This window comes from Notamacropus eugenii, chromosome 2 (genome assembly GCF_028372415.1).
Source record: "Notamacropus eugenii isolate mMacEug1 chromosome 2, mMacEug1.pri_v2, whole genome shotgun sequence".
Taxonomy (NCBI): Eukaryota; Metazoa; Chordata; class Mammalia; order Diprotodontia; family Macropodidae; genus Notamacropus; species Notamacropus eugenii.
The window spans coordinates 48,792,909-48,806,828 of record NC_092873.1 but is presented as its reverse complement, the minus strand read 5'-3'; the positions used below and the strand labels follow the sequence as shown (position 1 = coordinate 48,806,828).

Genomic DNA, 13,920 nt, shown 5'->3' with positions numbered 1-13,920 from the left:
TAAGAATAAAAAAATAAATTCCTGGGTCCTAGATTCAGAACCCCTGATTTAGCTTATGCCCTTTGTTATGTCTGTAGTGGGCACTCACCTACTAGTTGGCCCTGTGTGGACTATTAGAGAAGAGAAGGCAGAGTCTCTACCCTGTGCAAGTTGACAGTGTAGCTGGGGAAACAGGGTATGGAGTGATTAAGTACAAATTCAGCCAGTCCTGCAAGTCAGGGTCTAAAAAGTGCCAGAGTAGAAAGTCACAGGTGATCAGGGAAGGCTACATAGAGGAGGTAAAAGGAAAGAACTGGAAAGTCACAACAGGTCAGGATGACCGGTTCTGCCACTTAATTCCTGTGTGGCGTGGGCCTAGTGTCGCTTCTCCGTGCCTCAGTTTCCCCATCTGTAAGATGAGGGCAGTTGGTCTAGTTGGCTTCCAAGAGCTCTAAATTTATATTCCTGTGACCATTCACATCTTTCTGAGCCTCAGTTTCCCCACCTGTAAAATGAGGGGGTCAGACTAGCTGACCTCTGAGTGATTCCTTCTAGTCTTTATCTGATTTTATGATCCTAAATCACTTGACCCGCTGGGCCTTGGTTTCTTTACCTCTGATATGAGAACGTTGGACAAGAGGGTCTCTCAACTTTCTTGTGGTTCTAAATCTACGATCTTCTCTCCTGGGTCTGGAAGGATGGATTTGGTGAGATGGAAAGTAGGGCTAAGAGATGATCCAAGGAAGGAAGAGGGACCAGGAATCCTGGGCTCATGAAGCACGTAGCCTGTGGAAGAGAGAGTCAGGGGGCCAGCCTGGTCAGAGCAGAAGGTTCACATGGGCAGGTGGGGAAAGGCAGGGGTGGGAGTGGGTCACAGTCTTCTCCCCTTCCTCCAGCCTTCCTGGCCCCCTTTCTCTTTGTGAGGGAGGAGATAGCTGATTCCCATCATCTCTGATTACATAGTGGGGTTACTTTTACACTTCTGAGAGGAAACAGTAAATATTTTTTTAGCACCTACTGTGTGTCATTCACAGAGCTCCCAATCTTGGCAAGAAGATAACACAGAATCAGTCCTACTTTCCTTAAGCTAGATCTGACCTTTGTTCCCATCACACTCTGCCTTGTGCCCTATTTTTGTTTATGTGTCATATCCTTTCTCCTCCCTGCCCCTATTTAGACAGCTGGGTGGCTCAGTGGATAGAGCCCTGGGCCTTGAATCAGGAGGACTTGAGTTCAAATCCAGCCTCAGACACTTGCTAGTTGTGTGACCTGGGCATGTCACTTAACTTCTGTTTGCCTTCATCCAGTAGAGAAGGAAATGGCAAACTGTTCCAATATCTTTGCCAACAAAACCCCAAAGACAGTATGGTCCACTGGGTCTTGAAGAGTCAGACATGAGTGAACAACAGCCCCTCCCCCATTAGACTGGAAGCATCTGGAGAACAGGGACTGTCTCTTGTCTTTATAACCTCAATGACTAGCATACTGCCACCATGTTGTAGGGTTGGCCTAAGAGATCGCTGATTTCCTTGGTCTAGGGCAAGGGTGGGGAACGCATGGCCTTGAGGCCACATATGGCCCTCTAGGTCCTCAAGTGTGACCCTGTGGCTAAATCTAAATGTCACAGAATAAATCCTCTTGGGGCCGCACTTGAGACTCTATAAAGCCACATGTGGCCTCAAGACCACAGGTTCCCCACCCCTGGTCTAGAGAAATACCCTGATGAGGAAATGCCTTCTACCAGTATATGTTGTTGCCTTCCCTGAAGCCTCCAGTCTCAAAGGCCTGCCTCGCAGTTACACAGTCAATGCGTGTAAAGGGCAGCACTCAAACCCAGGTCTTCCTACCTTGGGCCAACATGCTCTCCATGCTGCCTGTGCATAGAGGGAGGTTTTTAAATCAAGCTTCTCTAACTGTATTTTGGACAGTCCTCCAAAGGAGCAAACAATGGCTTTGAGATTTTCGTGTTAAATTAATTATACACCTAAAAAGAAAGGCAAATTCCACCTAATGCAGTTCTGCTATTTTTAAAAATAAATTTCCATCGTTCTCTTTTGTTTTTCCATTGCCTAGATTTCACCCTATTTATCTTTCTCTCCCCTTTCCCAGACAGCCATCCTTTATAACAAATCATTTTTAAGAAATAATAATAATAAAAATATAAGAATAATTTCATATACAACACAGCGTTCTACTCCCTATCCGAAAATGCCCATTTCATCTGGTGTTTGTTTAACTTCAGAATAATCAAATGTGTTTTTTAACAATGTAAGTCCTGGAGGGCCCTGAATGACAGACTGAGGAGCTGGGGCTTTCACCTCTAGGCAGGGAAGTATTATGATCACCTTGGCTCGGGTTCAGGTGGTATTTGGAAGTTTGCAGCCTCCACAGGGGCCTCACTCTCTGTGCCTGTTCAAGGCTTGAGGTGGGGTGATGCTGGGCTCCCCAAGGCTGTGCCAGCAGAGCATAAACTCAGCAAGTTCTTTCCCTGCTAAAAAGGCTTTGAATGGAGTCCAAGGGAGAGATGGTGTGTGCTTTCTGAAGCCTGGCCTGGCTCACTGCTGGGAGGTTAATCGACAGTGGGCTGGCCAATAGGTGATGATTGCTTAGGCCCTGGCAACCCAAGCAACAGAGAAAGACAGAAATGGCCCGGAGTCCTGCACGGCCTGCCCCCTTCTGTTTCATCCGTGCTAGTGACCCAGTGGCCAACAATACCGAGAATCCCATTGGTTTTTAGACTATTGATAAACCTAAATTTAACTGTTGATTAGAATAGCACCTGCCCCCCAGGATCATTGAGGGAAGGACAAATAGAATTATGTGAATAAAGTTCTTTGCAAAACCTTAAAGCAACATATACGTGTGAGTTATTAAAGCTCCATCAGGTGAGACCTAAAACAGTGAGCTTCCCACAGACATTTGCCGCCATCTTGGCATCCAGAGCAGAGCCCAGTGGGAAAGGGATTCCCATTAATGGTGAGGCCTTACATGCAGAGAACATTCCCTGATTGGATCGGGTCAGAGAAGGTGGCAGAACCTCCCCAGTGAAATCCATATTCACCTGCAAGAGTTTAACCTGACAATGAACACAGATAGTGCAAAGTCCTATCAGATAAGACTAGGAGATGCCAATGGATGGAAAACCCATAGCACTGGTCCACTTTTTCTTGGACAGACGCTACAAATGAACAATGAGCTGGACCTCAAATTGAGCCAGAGGAGACTCCCAGGCTCAAGGACCTAGAGTTGAAAGGACCATATAATTCAAACCCCTCATTTTACAGAGGGGAAAACTGAGGCCCAAAGATAGAATGGTTTGTCCAAGGTCACCCATGTAGGATCAATAGAACTGGAAGGACCTTAGAGGTCATCTCATCCAACCTGTTTATTTTATAGGTGAAACCTAGAGGGTTTAAGCAACTCACAGTAGGCACATAGTAGGTATCTAATGAACACTTATTCCTTTCCCTTCCTCCCCCCCTCAAAAAAATTAGCCTTCTCCCTGAAATGAAGGCATCTTTTTTTAAACAAAAATATTCTTTTGGTGGTGTGATACATCTACAAGTTGTAACCATAGTTTCTGAAGAATTAAAGTTACTCGTCACCCAAGCATCAGTGGAGAAATGTGGGGGGCATAGATAGGTTGACCCCATCATCAACATAATTTTACCCAGAAATGCCCTGCAAAAGATGGTCAGTGAGATAGATGGATGGTCAGGAAAAGGAGGAGATCACCCATGTTGCTGGAAGAGCTCGTGGATTAGCTATAGGTTATAGCTATAGACCATGTGCTCCTTTGGTATCCTGCTAATGCCAAGAGACCTAGGGGAAGAGTCCTGAGCAGGTGGCTGGGGTCTCTTGAGGAGTTACAGGAGAACATGGACTTGTCCCTCAGGATGGGCAGGCATGTGACTAGGATACAATCCAGATCATAGCGACCATATTGATGAGATCATAGCTCCATCAAAGCAGTGCAGAATTACAACAACTCTGTGTGGTCAGTGATCCAAGGATGGCTGTCATCCCTCCTATATAGATGAGGAAATGAGGAGGTCCAAAAAAGTAATGTGACTTGCCTAGAATCTCACAGCTTACAGGTTCAAGAGCCAAGATTCAAACCTTGGGCTTCTTGGCTACAAGACTCTGGTTTTTCCCATAGGGCTGCATTGTCCCTTCACTGTCCACACAGGAGCCATTGAGGCATGGTCTGGCAGCAGTGTGAGTGACCCAATGGGTGGACTCAGGCACCTTTGGAATGAGAGCTGTGTGGCACTGAAAGCCCAGGCTAGAGGCACTGGCAGAGGGATAGGTAGATTCTTAATATTTCGATGAAAGAACTGCAGGAGAAGAGGAAAGAATTAGATACTGTTCTGAGGTTTCAAACTTGTCTTCATTACTCCCCTCTCTGTATATTCCTGCTCCAAAGAAGGTCTCCTGGACCGATGCACAGAATCCCCTTTGCCCACTCCACAGAGAGGGCGTGAGCTGGATGCACAGTAACAAATGGATAGAGAGAGAGATAAAGGAGGTAGATAGGACAGAGGGCTCCTAGGCCGATGCTTTGCACAAGATACACCAGCCCCATTTTTAAAATTTCAGAATAAAAATAGCCTTCAAAAGCCAAAACAGAAACTATTTTAGAAGATTTCTATCTGCTGTGTTCATCTCATTGTTGGAAATCCTCTCCTTGTCCTCCCCAAGTCCTCACCGACTCTGATTTCTCTAGTATGGGCCTTCTTAACCTTTTGGGGGAATCCCCAATCCTTAATAAGTCTGCTGAAACCTAGGGCTGGCTTCTCAAAATGGTTTAAATCCATAAAATGCATTGGGTTATAAAGGAAACTGTTGAAATTCAGTTGTGTATGTATGTATACATATATATTTGTGTATGTACATATCTACATATATAAAATATCATGTATGGGACAGGTAGGTGGCGCAGTGGAGAGAGCACAAGAAGACTCATCTTCCTGAGTTCAAATCTGGCCTCAGACACTAGCTGTGTGACCCTGAGCATGTCACTTAGCCCTGCCTGCCTCAGTTTCCTCATCTGTCAAATGAGCTGGAGAAGGAAATGGCCAACCAGGATCTTTGCCCAGAAAACCCCAAATGGGATCACAGACAGGACTGAAAAACAACCAAACAGCAATAATATTATACATATAAAAAATTACATATATGTAAATGAATATGCATATTAATGTGCGTGTGTGTGTGTGTGTGTGTGTGTGTGTGTGTGTGTGTGTGTGTGTGTGTGTGTGCTCTATCCCAAAAGCACGTAGGGAGGTTGGCTCTGTGGGGAGGGACCACAGGAAGGGCTTGTCCACCTTGGCAGTGACCTTCAGACCCTAACAGAGGTTGGGCCAAGGGTTTCTGGTCCTTTTTACCTTCTCTGCCCCTAGGAACTAGTGCCAGCCTGAAGACCACACATGGCTCAAGCACTTGAGGACCTCGAAGGCCACATGTGCCCACTGTGGTTCCCTGACTGGGAGCATGAGCTAATAGAAATGGAGAGAATGCTGACCCTGAGGGAGGCTAAATAGACTTACCTGAAAATGCCCAGAAAACTACCCTGTGTTGGTGTATGCAAATGGATGTATATCATATGCAAATGTGTGTGTCACTCCTGTCCTGGATTTCATTTGAGGAACCTTGGGGAGAACTGGAGCAGGAAGTGCTGCATGGCTAATGAGGCCCCTGTGGGTCCCCAGAGTAGAAGTGGCCCTTTTTCCCCTCTGGAACATTCTGGCCCAGGCTGGGGAAGCGAAGGAGCTCTTATCTTGATCAATCCTAGCTGGGCCAGCTGCCATCCTCAGGGACCTATCCTCAATCCTGTCTGAAGAATTCCGAGCTGATGATTGAGCTCTCTCCTCATAGTTCATTCCTTGTTAACATCCTAGCTGGGGAGAAACAAGGATCGAATTAATGAATTAAGGCCCCAGTTAGGCTCCTGTCATCTAGGCTAATCATTTGTTAATTTATGTTCCTGAGCCTTGATTACAGGTGTCAGAACAGGAAATTGGTAACTGAGCCTGGGTCCTGGGTGTGAAGTCAAAGATGGAATTGAGGAACCTCAACTGTGTTTTCATTGCTTCAATCTAAGCGTTGGTATTTTCTATTGGAAAATAGACCTTAGCAGGGTGACTCAATGTCCCTGTTACTGGGACCCCACCCACCTGGTTCATGAAACTTTCAATAGAATATAAGCTACTTGTGGCCAGGCAAAACGATTTAATTTTCATCTCTGTATTTATTCTCCTGTGCTAATCCAGTACCTGGCACATGGTGGGTGCTTAACCAGTGCTTTTGGATTGATCGGTTCCTGTTCCCCCTTTCAGCTGAAGCCCTGGGCTTGGACCACATGGTCCCTGTCCCCTACAGGAAGATTGCTTGTGACCCTGAAGCCGTGGAGATCGTAGGCATCCCGGACAAAATCCCCTTCAAGCGGCCTTGCACTTACGGTGTTCCTAAGCTGAAGCGGATTCTGGAGGAGAGACACAGCATCCATTTTGTTATCAAAAGGTACAAAGCATGTCAGGGATCCTGTGGGGCTGGAGCGGGGAGCCTAGGGCAGAAAATTACCTTAGGGTTTTTTGTGTTTTAATTCCTCATAGCATAGAAGTCAGTGTTCTGGTACAAAGGGAAGAGTGTTGAATTTGGCATCAAAGGACCTAGGTTTGAATGTTGGTTGTGCCATTGACTTCCTGTGTGACTTTGGATGAATCTCTTCCTCTCTCTGGGCCTCAGTTTTCTTATCTGCAAAATGGGGATAGTAATAGTACCCACCTCCCAGGGTTGTTGTGAGGACCAAATGAGATCGTTGTAAAAGGCTTAGCACAGTGGTTGGCACATAGTAGGTGCCCCTGCCAGTTCAGTTCAGTGAAGATTTATCAAATGACTGCTTGGAAGATATCTCTGATAAAGTAATATTCGTAAAGTGCTTAGCACAGTGCTGCACGTAGTAGGTGTTATAGAAATGTTCATTCACTTCCTCTTTGTGACGTGCGGTTTAGAACAATCAAAGCCTACAGAATATAATCTCTGATCTTGTGCTAACAAATTGTGCGACCTTGGACAAGTCATGGCCCACCTCTAGGCTTCCGTTTTCTCCTCTTAAGTGAAGGGGTTGAACTAAATGAGCTCTAAGGTCCCTTCTAGCTCTGACCTTCCATGAGTTTATGATTCTAAAAGGCTTTGTTGATGTGCAGTTCACTTCAAAGAACAATGATCCTGGAACCCAGGGGACCTGGATTTAAATCTCACCTCTGATTCCACCTTTGTGAGGCTGGGCAAGACACTGAACCTCAGTTTCCTTGTCTGTAAAATGGGGGGAGGGTTGCACCACATGACCACCCATATTCAACTGCATGATCAGGGCCTGGACACTTATTGGCCACCAGGGGTGGTGTAGCACAGAGAAAATAGCCCTGGACTATAGTCTCAGACCTGGGTTTGAATCTGCCTCTGTTAAATCACTTCTCCCCCTCCAGGCTTCACCTTCCTTCTCTGGGAATAAACTGGGGGTAATTAGAGTATCTGTCTCCTAATGGTTGGAGCAAAGCATTGATGCAGCTACTGATTACTGTCACAGAGGTCTCTTGGAGATCATGAAGTCTTCTAGACCCTAGTATATGCCCACCAATCAGCACAGTGTCAAGTATGTAGTTGGGGCTTAATAGATGCTTGTTGGCTGGATTCTAGGCATCATGGAAGGCCAGCCTCAGAGATCATAGGATTGTAGCTCTAGAACCAGAAGAGACCTCAGGCTTTGGTCTAACCCCTCATTTGACAAGTGAGGAAACTGAGACATAGGGAATAGAAGGTCAGGTAGTAAGCATCCTATATGGCCAGGACCATCTCGTTCTGATCTCCCATGGGCCTCCCCCGCATGCCACACTGCCTCTCTAATTCAGGGGGAGAACCCTACCATAGTTCTCAGATAATACCACAAAGGAAGGCCTCTCCACCACATGTGCCTCCAGCCTACCTGGGATTCTAGACCCCCCTCATGAGGCCTCAGAGGTGAGTAGATCCTAAGGGAAACACCCAGAATTCCCTTACTCTGTCCAGCCACTTTTAGAGACAGAGGTACCAAAACCTAGCTTTCCCTCACCTCAGACAGATTAGAAAAACTTAAGGACGACTGAAAGATATCAGTGGATTGACCTTGGTGATTATCTAGGTCGGAGGAAGGGGAGGTCTCAATCTGGGGTTCTTGAACTTGTTCTGAAAAATAGAACAGTATTTCAACGTAACTGATTTCCTGTGTCATTTAGTGTGTTTTTCTCTATGCATTTAAAAGCGTTAGTCTGAGAAGGGGTTTGTACACATCACCAGACTGCCAGAGTTCCATCACACTAAAAAGGTTAAGAACCTCCGATTTAAGCTGACCTTTTCAATCAGTCAATTAACTAACAAGCAGTTATTAAACACCTCCTATGTGCCATACATTGTAGACACAGATATAAAAGTGAGACAGCCACTGCCCTCAGGGAACTTACAGGAGAGATGACATAGTAGAGGGCAGATCTTCAGCCTTTCAGACCATCATGCATTTATTAAATACCTATATTGATACGTTGATTCCTATTTTTAATTAAAGGGGCCATCCCTTGACTCACTTCTTTAAAACATTCTATTCATTGAATGGGCATTGTCTCACCAATTTGAGAACCAGAAAAGGCCTTAGCCTGAAAGGACCAGGGTCTCCCATTGCAACCTGGGCCATCTCCATCTGTCCTGATGAATATCAGGCCACTGCACCCAGATGGCTCAGAAGGAGACAGTGAGGCTGGTGACCCTGCACAGCCCTGCCTCCCTCCAATCAAAGTCAAGTGCAAGTCATGTCATTATCTTGATGTCATGGTCCTCCTCAAGAACAAAGGGCAAACACAACGCAACAGCACAACATTGATACAAAAAAAAAAAAAGACAGTCTCTGTATGATAGGGGAGACCACAAGTGGACAAAGGTGTATAAACAAGATGTATGCAGGTAAACTAGAGGTGATCTCGGATGGAAGGGAGCCAGGAAAGCCTTCCTGAGGAAGGTGGAACTGGAGCAGAGACTTGGAGGAAGCCAGAGAAGGCAGGAGGTGGAGGGGGAAATGTTGGCACCAAGTCAGGAGATGGGAGTGTCAAGTTTGAGGAGCAGGCCTGTGTTAATGGGTATTCGCAGAGGGGAGCAAAGTGTGAGACCAGAAATGTGGGAGCAGGGGGGGAACCTCATTATAAAGAGCTTTGAATGTCAGTCAGAGTACTTATATTTGACCTTGGAAGTGATTGGGAGCCATTGGGGCTCATTGAGTGGCGCGGTGGCAGGAGATAGTCAGGCACTTTAAGAAAACTGATTTGGCAGCTAAGTAGAGAATGACCTGGAATGGAGAGAGACCTGATACAGGTAGACCCCACCCCATCAGCTACTAAAATAATCCAGATGTGAGGGGAGGGGGCCTGCACCAGGGGGTTAGCAGGGACAGGAAAGTATTCTAGAGATATTATGAAGGTAAAAGTCCACAGACCTTGGCCACAGATTAGATATTGGGGGGGGGGGGGGGCGGGCAGTGAAAGGTAGGGAGGAATCCAGAATGCCACCTAGGTTGGGAGCCAGAAGGAGAAGAATATTGCCCTCCAAAGTAACGGGGTTGCTTGTGGGGGAGGGAGGATAGTGATTTCATTTGGGGTCTACAAGACGCCCTCTCCACCCCCACTTGATATGTCCAGTGGTCTTTCTCAGGCTTTCAACGAGAGCCTTCGGATTTCCTGGAGACTGGGAATTCTCTGTGTCATCCCAGTCAATAGAAAAGATTACCGCGGACTATTCTGTAACTAGAAAGATTTCAATTAGACTTAATGAAGAGCTAAACGAGAAATCTCCCTAAGGATTTTATATTCTTTTTTTTATTTCTCCTATTTATACTTACATATGTACATGGTTTTCCCTCAGTAGAATTCCTTCTCTTAGCAGAAATTGGTTCATTCTTTTGTATCCCCAGCACTTAACAGAGTATCTGGCACACAGTAGGCGCTTAATCCCCATTAATTGTCAATTGACTGATTGATTGATTGTGAGCCTTTAGAACCATTTACTAGGTAAATGGTATGGTATCCCCAGTCTGTGATAAGATCATATGGAAAGGGCCCTTTGAGATCCCATTCCCTAAGCTCCCTCTTCTTCCAGGTTAAGGATCTGAGACCCAAACAAGTTGTGAGTGTAGATTCATAGATCTATTCTGGAAGGGACCTCAGGACCGCTTCACTCTAAGATGAAGTGATTTACCCAAGGTCACAGTCACAGGTACAGACAGAGAAAGAGGGGAACTTTAAAAGTGATTTGGGCCAATCCTTTCATTTTACAGATGCAAAAACTGAGACCCACAATAGTGAGGTGACTTGTCCAAGGTCACACTGCTAGTTAGTGGCTAAGCCAAGACTTGGACCCAGATCCTTTGACTCTAGTTTCAATACCCCATTGTATCATACTGCCTTTCAAGTTATATCTCATCCTGCTTGGAGGCAGGGGAATGAACTCCATGTGTGGCGTGGCAGATAGAGGTAGACCTGGAGTCAGAAAGACCTTGTTTCAAGTCCCTTCTCAGACATTAGCTGGGTCACCCTGGGCAAATCCCTTCTCTTCTCTGGGCCTCAGTTACCTCATCTATAAAATGATTCAATAGCCTCTGCTCTGAACTTCCTTCTGGCTCTAAATCTCTGAGCCTAGGATCAGTGCCATCTGCCCCGTGAATGCATCCAACACCCTTACTCAAATCCAAGGTGAGAAGCAGCCCTCGTCTCCCAGGGCCGATCTCCTCTCCTCCACCCCCCAGCCCTGTGCTGGATCAATCTTCACCCTCCACTCCTCGTCTCCCTCTGTGACAAAGTAGAAGGGGGGGCCCTGTGAGCTGGGTGTTGTTGGATTCCCCCCTACCCTATATCGCCATATAAATAATAGAAAGGCCAAACAGTGCTAGGAGGCCCTCCGTCATGGATGGGAGGGAGCTGAGTAGTGAGCATCCTCAGAAAGAAAACCAGTTTCTCTTGTGAGTCTCTTCCTGGGTTGGTGCTTTCCTGTTTAATCGAGTGTCCACAGACGGATGTTGTCAGGGAACAAAGAGGCCCCCTGGGCCCCGGGGTGGGAGGAGGGGAGGCCTGCTGTTCACAGACAGCCAAGCAGGCCCTTTGCAGGGGGATCAAAGGCCACCTTTTTCTCCTACACTCTTTAAATGTTTGTAGACTTCCCTTGAAATGATTGATTTTGCAGCAGCAAGCCTCCTAGAGCTCCAAGGTCAGTGGTGACCAGAGCTTTGGAGAATAACTGGCCTCTTAATTGTATGGCAAAAACAGTTCTGTGGTCAAAGACCCTGGGTTCAAATCCTGCCTTGGTCATTTACCACTTGGGTGATTTTGGTTCAGTCCCTTTATCTCCCTGAGCCTCTGTTTCCTCATCTATAAAATGGGAGGGTTGTACTTAATGGTCCCTGAGATCCTTTCCTGCCTTCTCATGACAACCCTGTAGATACTCAGCTCAGAACCACCCATGGAATCCAAAAAACCATTTTAACAATGTCTGCCATGTGCAAGGCTCTTTGTTAGGAGCTATGGAGGTCTATTAATGAAATAATATTCTTTTGGACAGAATATATTGATATTGGAGTCTCTCAGTGAAGAAATGTCATCTATCTATGCACATCTAAAGAGAAGGAATAAGTATTTATCAAGTGCTAACTGTGCCACACACTCTGCTCAGCGCTTTACAAATGGTCCCCCTCTAATGCCTCTGATAGAGATTCCAGTGAGGTGCAAGCTCTTGTGTGTCCTGCTGGGTGGGGCACGAGGACCTAGCATTGGGTTCTGTGCACCACCTCAGGCCCAGGCAGCATGTCGTGTAATGGTTAGAGCTCCAGACTTGGAGAAAAGAAGACCTGAGTTCTAATTCCACCTGTGACTCTTACTAGCTATGTGACTGGACAAGTTGTTTCACGTTTCTGGGCCTCAGGTTCTTTATCTGTAAAATCATGGGATTGGGCAGTCCGTTCTGGGTCAATGTTCCTGACCCTATTATCCACTCTAAGGTTGGGGGCTCATGAAGATGCTCTCTGAGGCTGTGAAAGCCGAAATCACAGATTCTTCATGTGTTAAAGCAAATATCTTATTGGGTCTCATAACTATCCTGAGAGCTAAGTGCTATTATTTTCATTTTTTTTTCATTTTACAGATGAGGAAACTGAGGCTAGAGAGGTTAATTGAGGCTAACTTCTGGTCTTCACTACAACTCTGTGGATTAGATGCTGTTATTATCCCCGTTCAGTCATTTCAGTCATGTCTGATGCTTCATGACCCCATTTGGGGTTTTCATGACAGATACTGGAGTGGTTTGCCATTTTCTTCTCCAACTCATTTGGCAAATAAGGAAACTGAGGCAAACAGGGTAAAATGACTTGCCCAAGGTCACACAGCTAATCAGTGTTCTTGGCAAAGATACTGGAGTGCTTTGCCATTTCTTCTCCAGCTCATTTGACAGATGAGGAAACTGAGGCAAACAGGGTTAAGTGACTTGTCTATTGTCACAGCTAGTAAGTGTTTGAGGCTGAATTTGAACTCAGGAAGAAGAGTCTTCCTAACGCCAGCCAAGCGCTTTGTGCACTGCAGCACTCCCTAACAGCCTCATGAACCCCCTAAATTTGCTACATCTAAAGCTCACCCCTCTCCAGCCTCAGTCTAGTGTCCAGTTGGGTAACAAACTGTGTCTTGGTCTCTCTCTCCTCCTCTGTAAATTAGGGATAATAGGAACATGGAAAGCTGTGAGGAATCTAAGAGGTCCCTTTCTTCAGCCCAGTCCTTCATTTTATAAGTGAGGAAACTGAGGCCCAGACTCATTCACTAGCCCAGGATCCATGACCAGGATTTGAACCCAGGTCTTCTGACCCCCAAGTCAGCACTCTCATCCTGCCTGCCTCACAAGGCTGTCAAGCTCACATGAGATAATAGAAGCCAGGTTCTTCGTAAAGCTTAAAGAACTTTAGAAATTTTCCTGGCATGATGGAGTTATGCCCTCACCCTTGCCCAACATCTCTGCAGTCTGAACCTTCTCTTTGGAGTCCATCCATGGTCCTCTGGTCACCCTTCTCCCCAAGTGGGCACAAACGGGAACCCCGTTAGTTGCTCATCTTCCTAGCATCCTTCCCAGCTCCAGTTAGGCCTTGACCGAGCTATGCTCAACTTTCTTTCCCCCTTCCTCATCCTTCTCTCTATGTGGGTCCTGCTCAGGTTAGGATCAACAAGTCTTGACCATGAGCCCCATTACGTGCCCAGTCCTGGGCTGGGCAGTGCTGGAGAGGAGACCAAAATCAGTCAGGAGGAATTTATTAGGCACTTTTTATATACTACAGTGCCATGCAAAGAGATACAATTCCCACTTCCCCCAAGGACCTCATGGGATCAGCCATCATAGTGGCTTGGGCATTGAACTTGGAAGGGAAGTACCCAAGTTCCAATCCTAGCTCTCTGCTCCTTCCCAGAATGACAGAATTTCAGAACTGGAAGGCACCTCAGTAGCTACTTAGTCTAACCTGTGCCTGAAAGGATCCCCACCTCACTCCTACTGTCACCACAGAGGTTTAAGATCCATATTCATGTGACAGGTATGGACCAAGTGTAGGGTCAGCTATATGGCACAGTGTCAGACCTGGAGTCAGGAAGACTTATCTTCCCTAGTTCCAGTCAGTCTTCAGACACTTACCAGCTGTATGACCCTGGGCAAGTCACTTAACTGTTCACCTCAGTTTCCTCATCAGCAAAATGACCTGGAGAAGGAAATGGCCAAACCACTCCAATATCTTTGCCAAAAAAATCCCAAATGGCATCATGAGGAGTCAGAGGGGACTGAAAAATGACTGAATAACATGGGCCAGGTAACCTGTGTCCCAGTTTCCTTATCAGGGGA

The 13,920-nt window shown here is 46.3% G+C and overlaps 1 protein-coding gene across 5 annotated transcripts in view; it reads left to right on the top strand.

The window, feature by feature from the left end:
* Positions 1-13,920, top strand: part of GTF2IRD1 (GTF2I repeat domain containing 1) — a 220,665-nt gene that overhangs the window by 108,852 nt on the left and 97,893 nt on the right. For all 5 annotated transcript variants that reach the window (XM_072640170.1, XM_072640171.1, XM_072640169.1 and 2 more), the window contains exon 9: positions 6,318-6,501. In XM_072640170.1, coding sequence (XP_072496271.1) covers positions 6,318-6,501 — 184 coding nt within the window. The remainder of the gene's footprint in view (positions 1-6,317; positions 6,502-13,920) is intronic.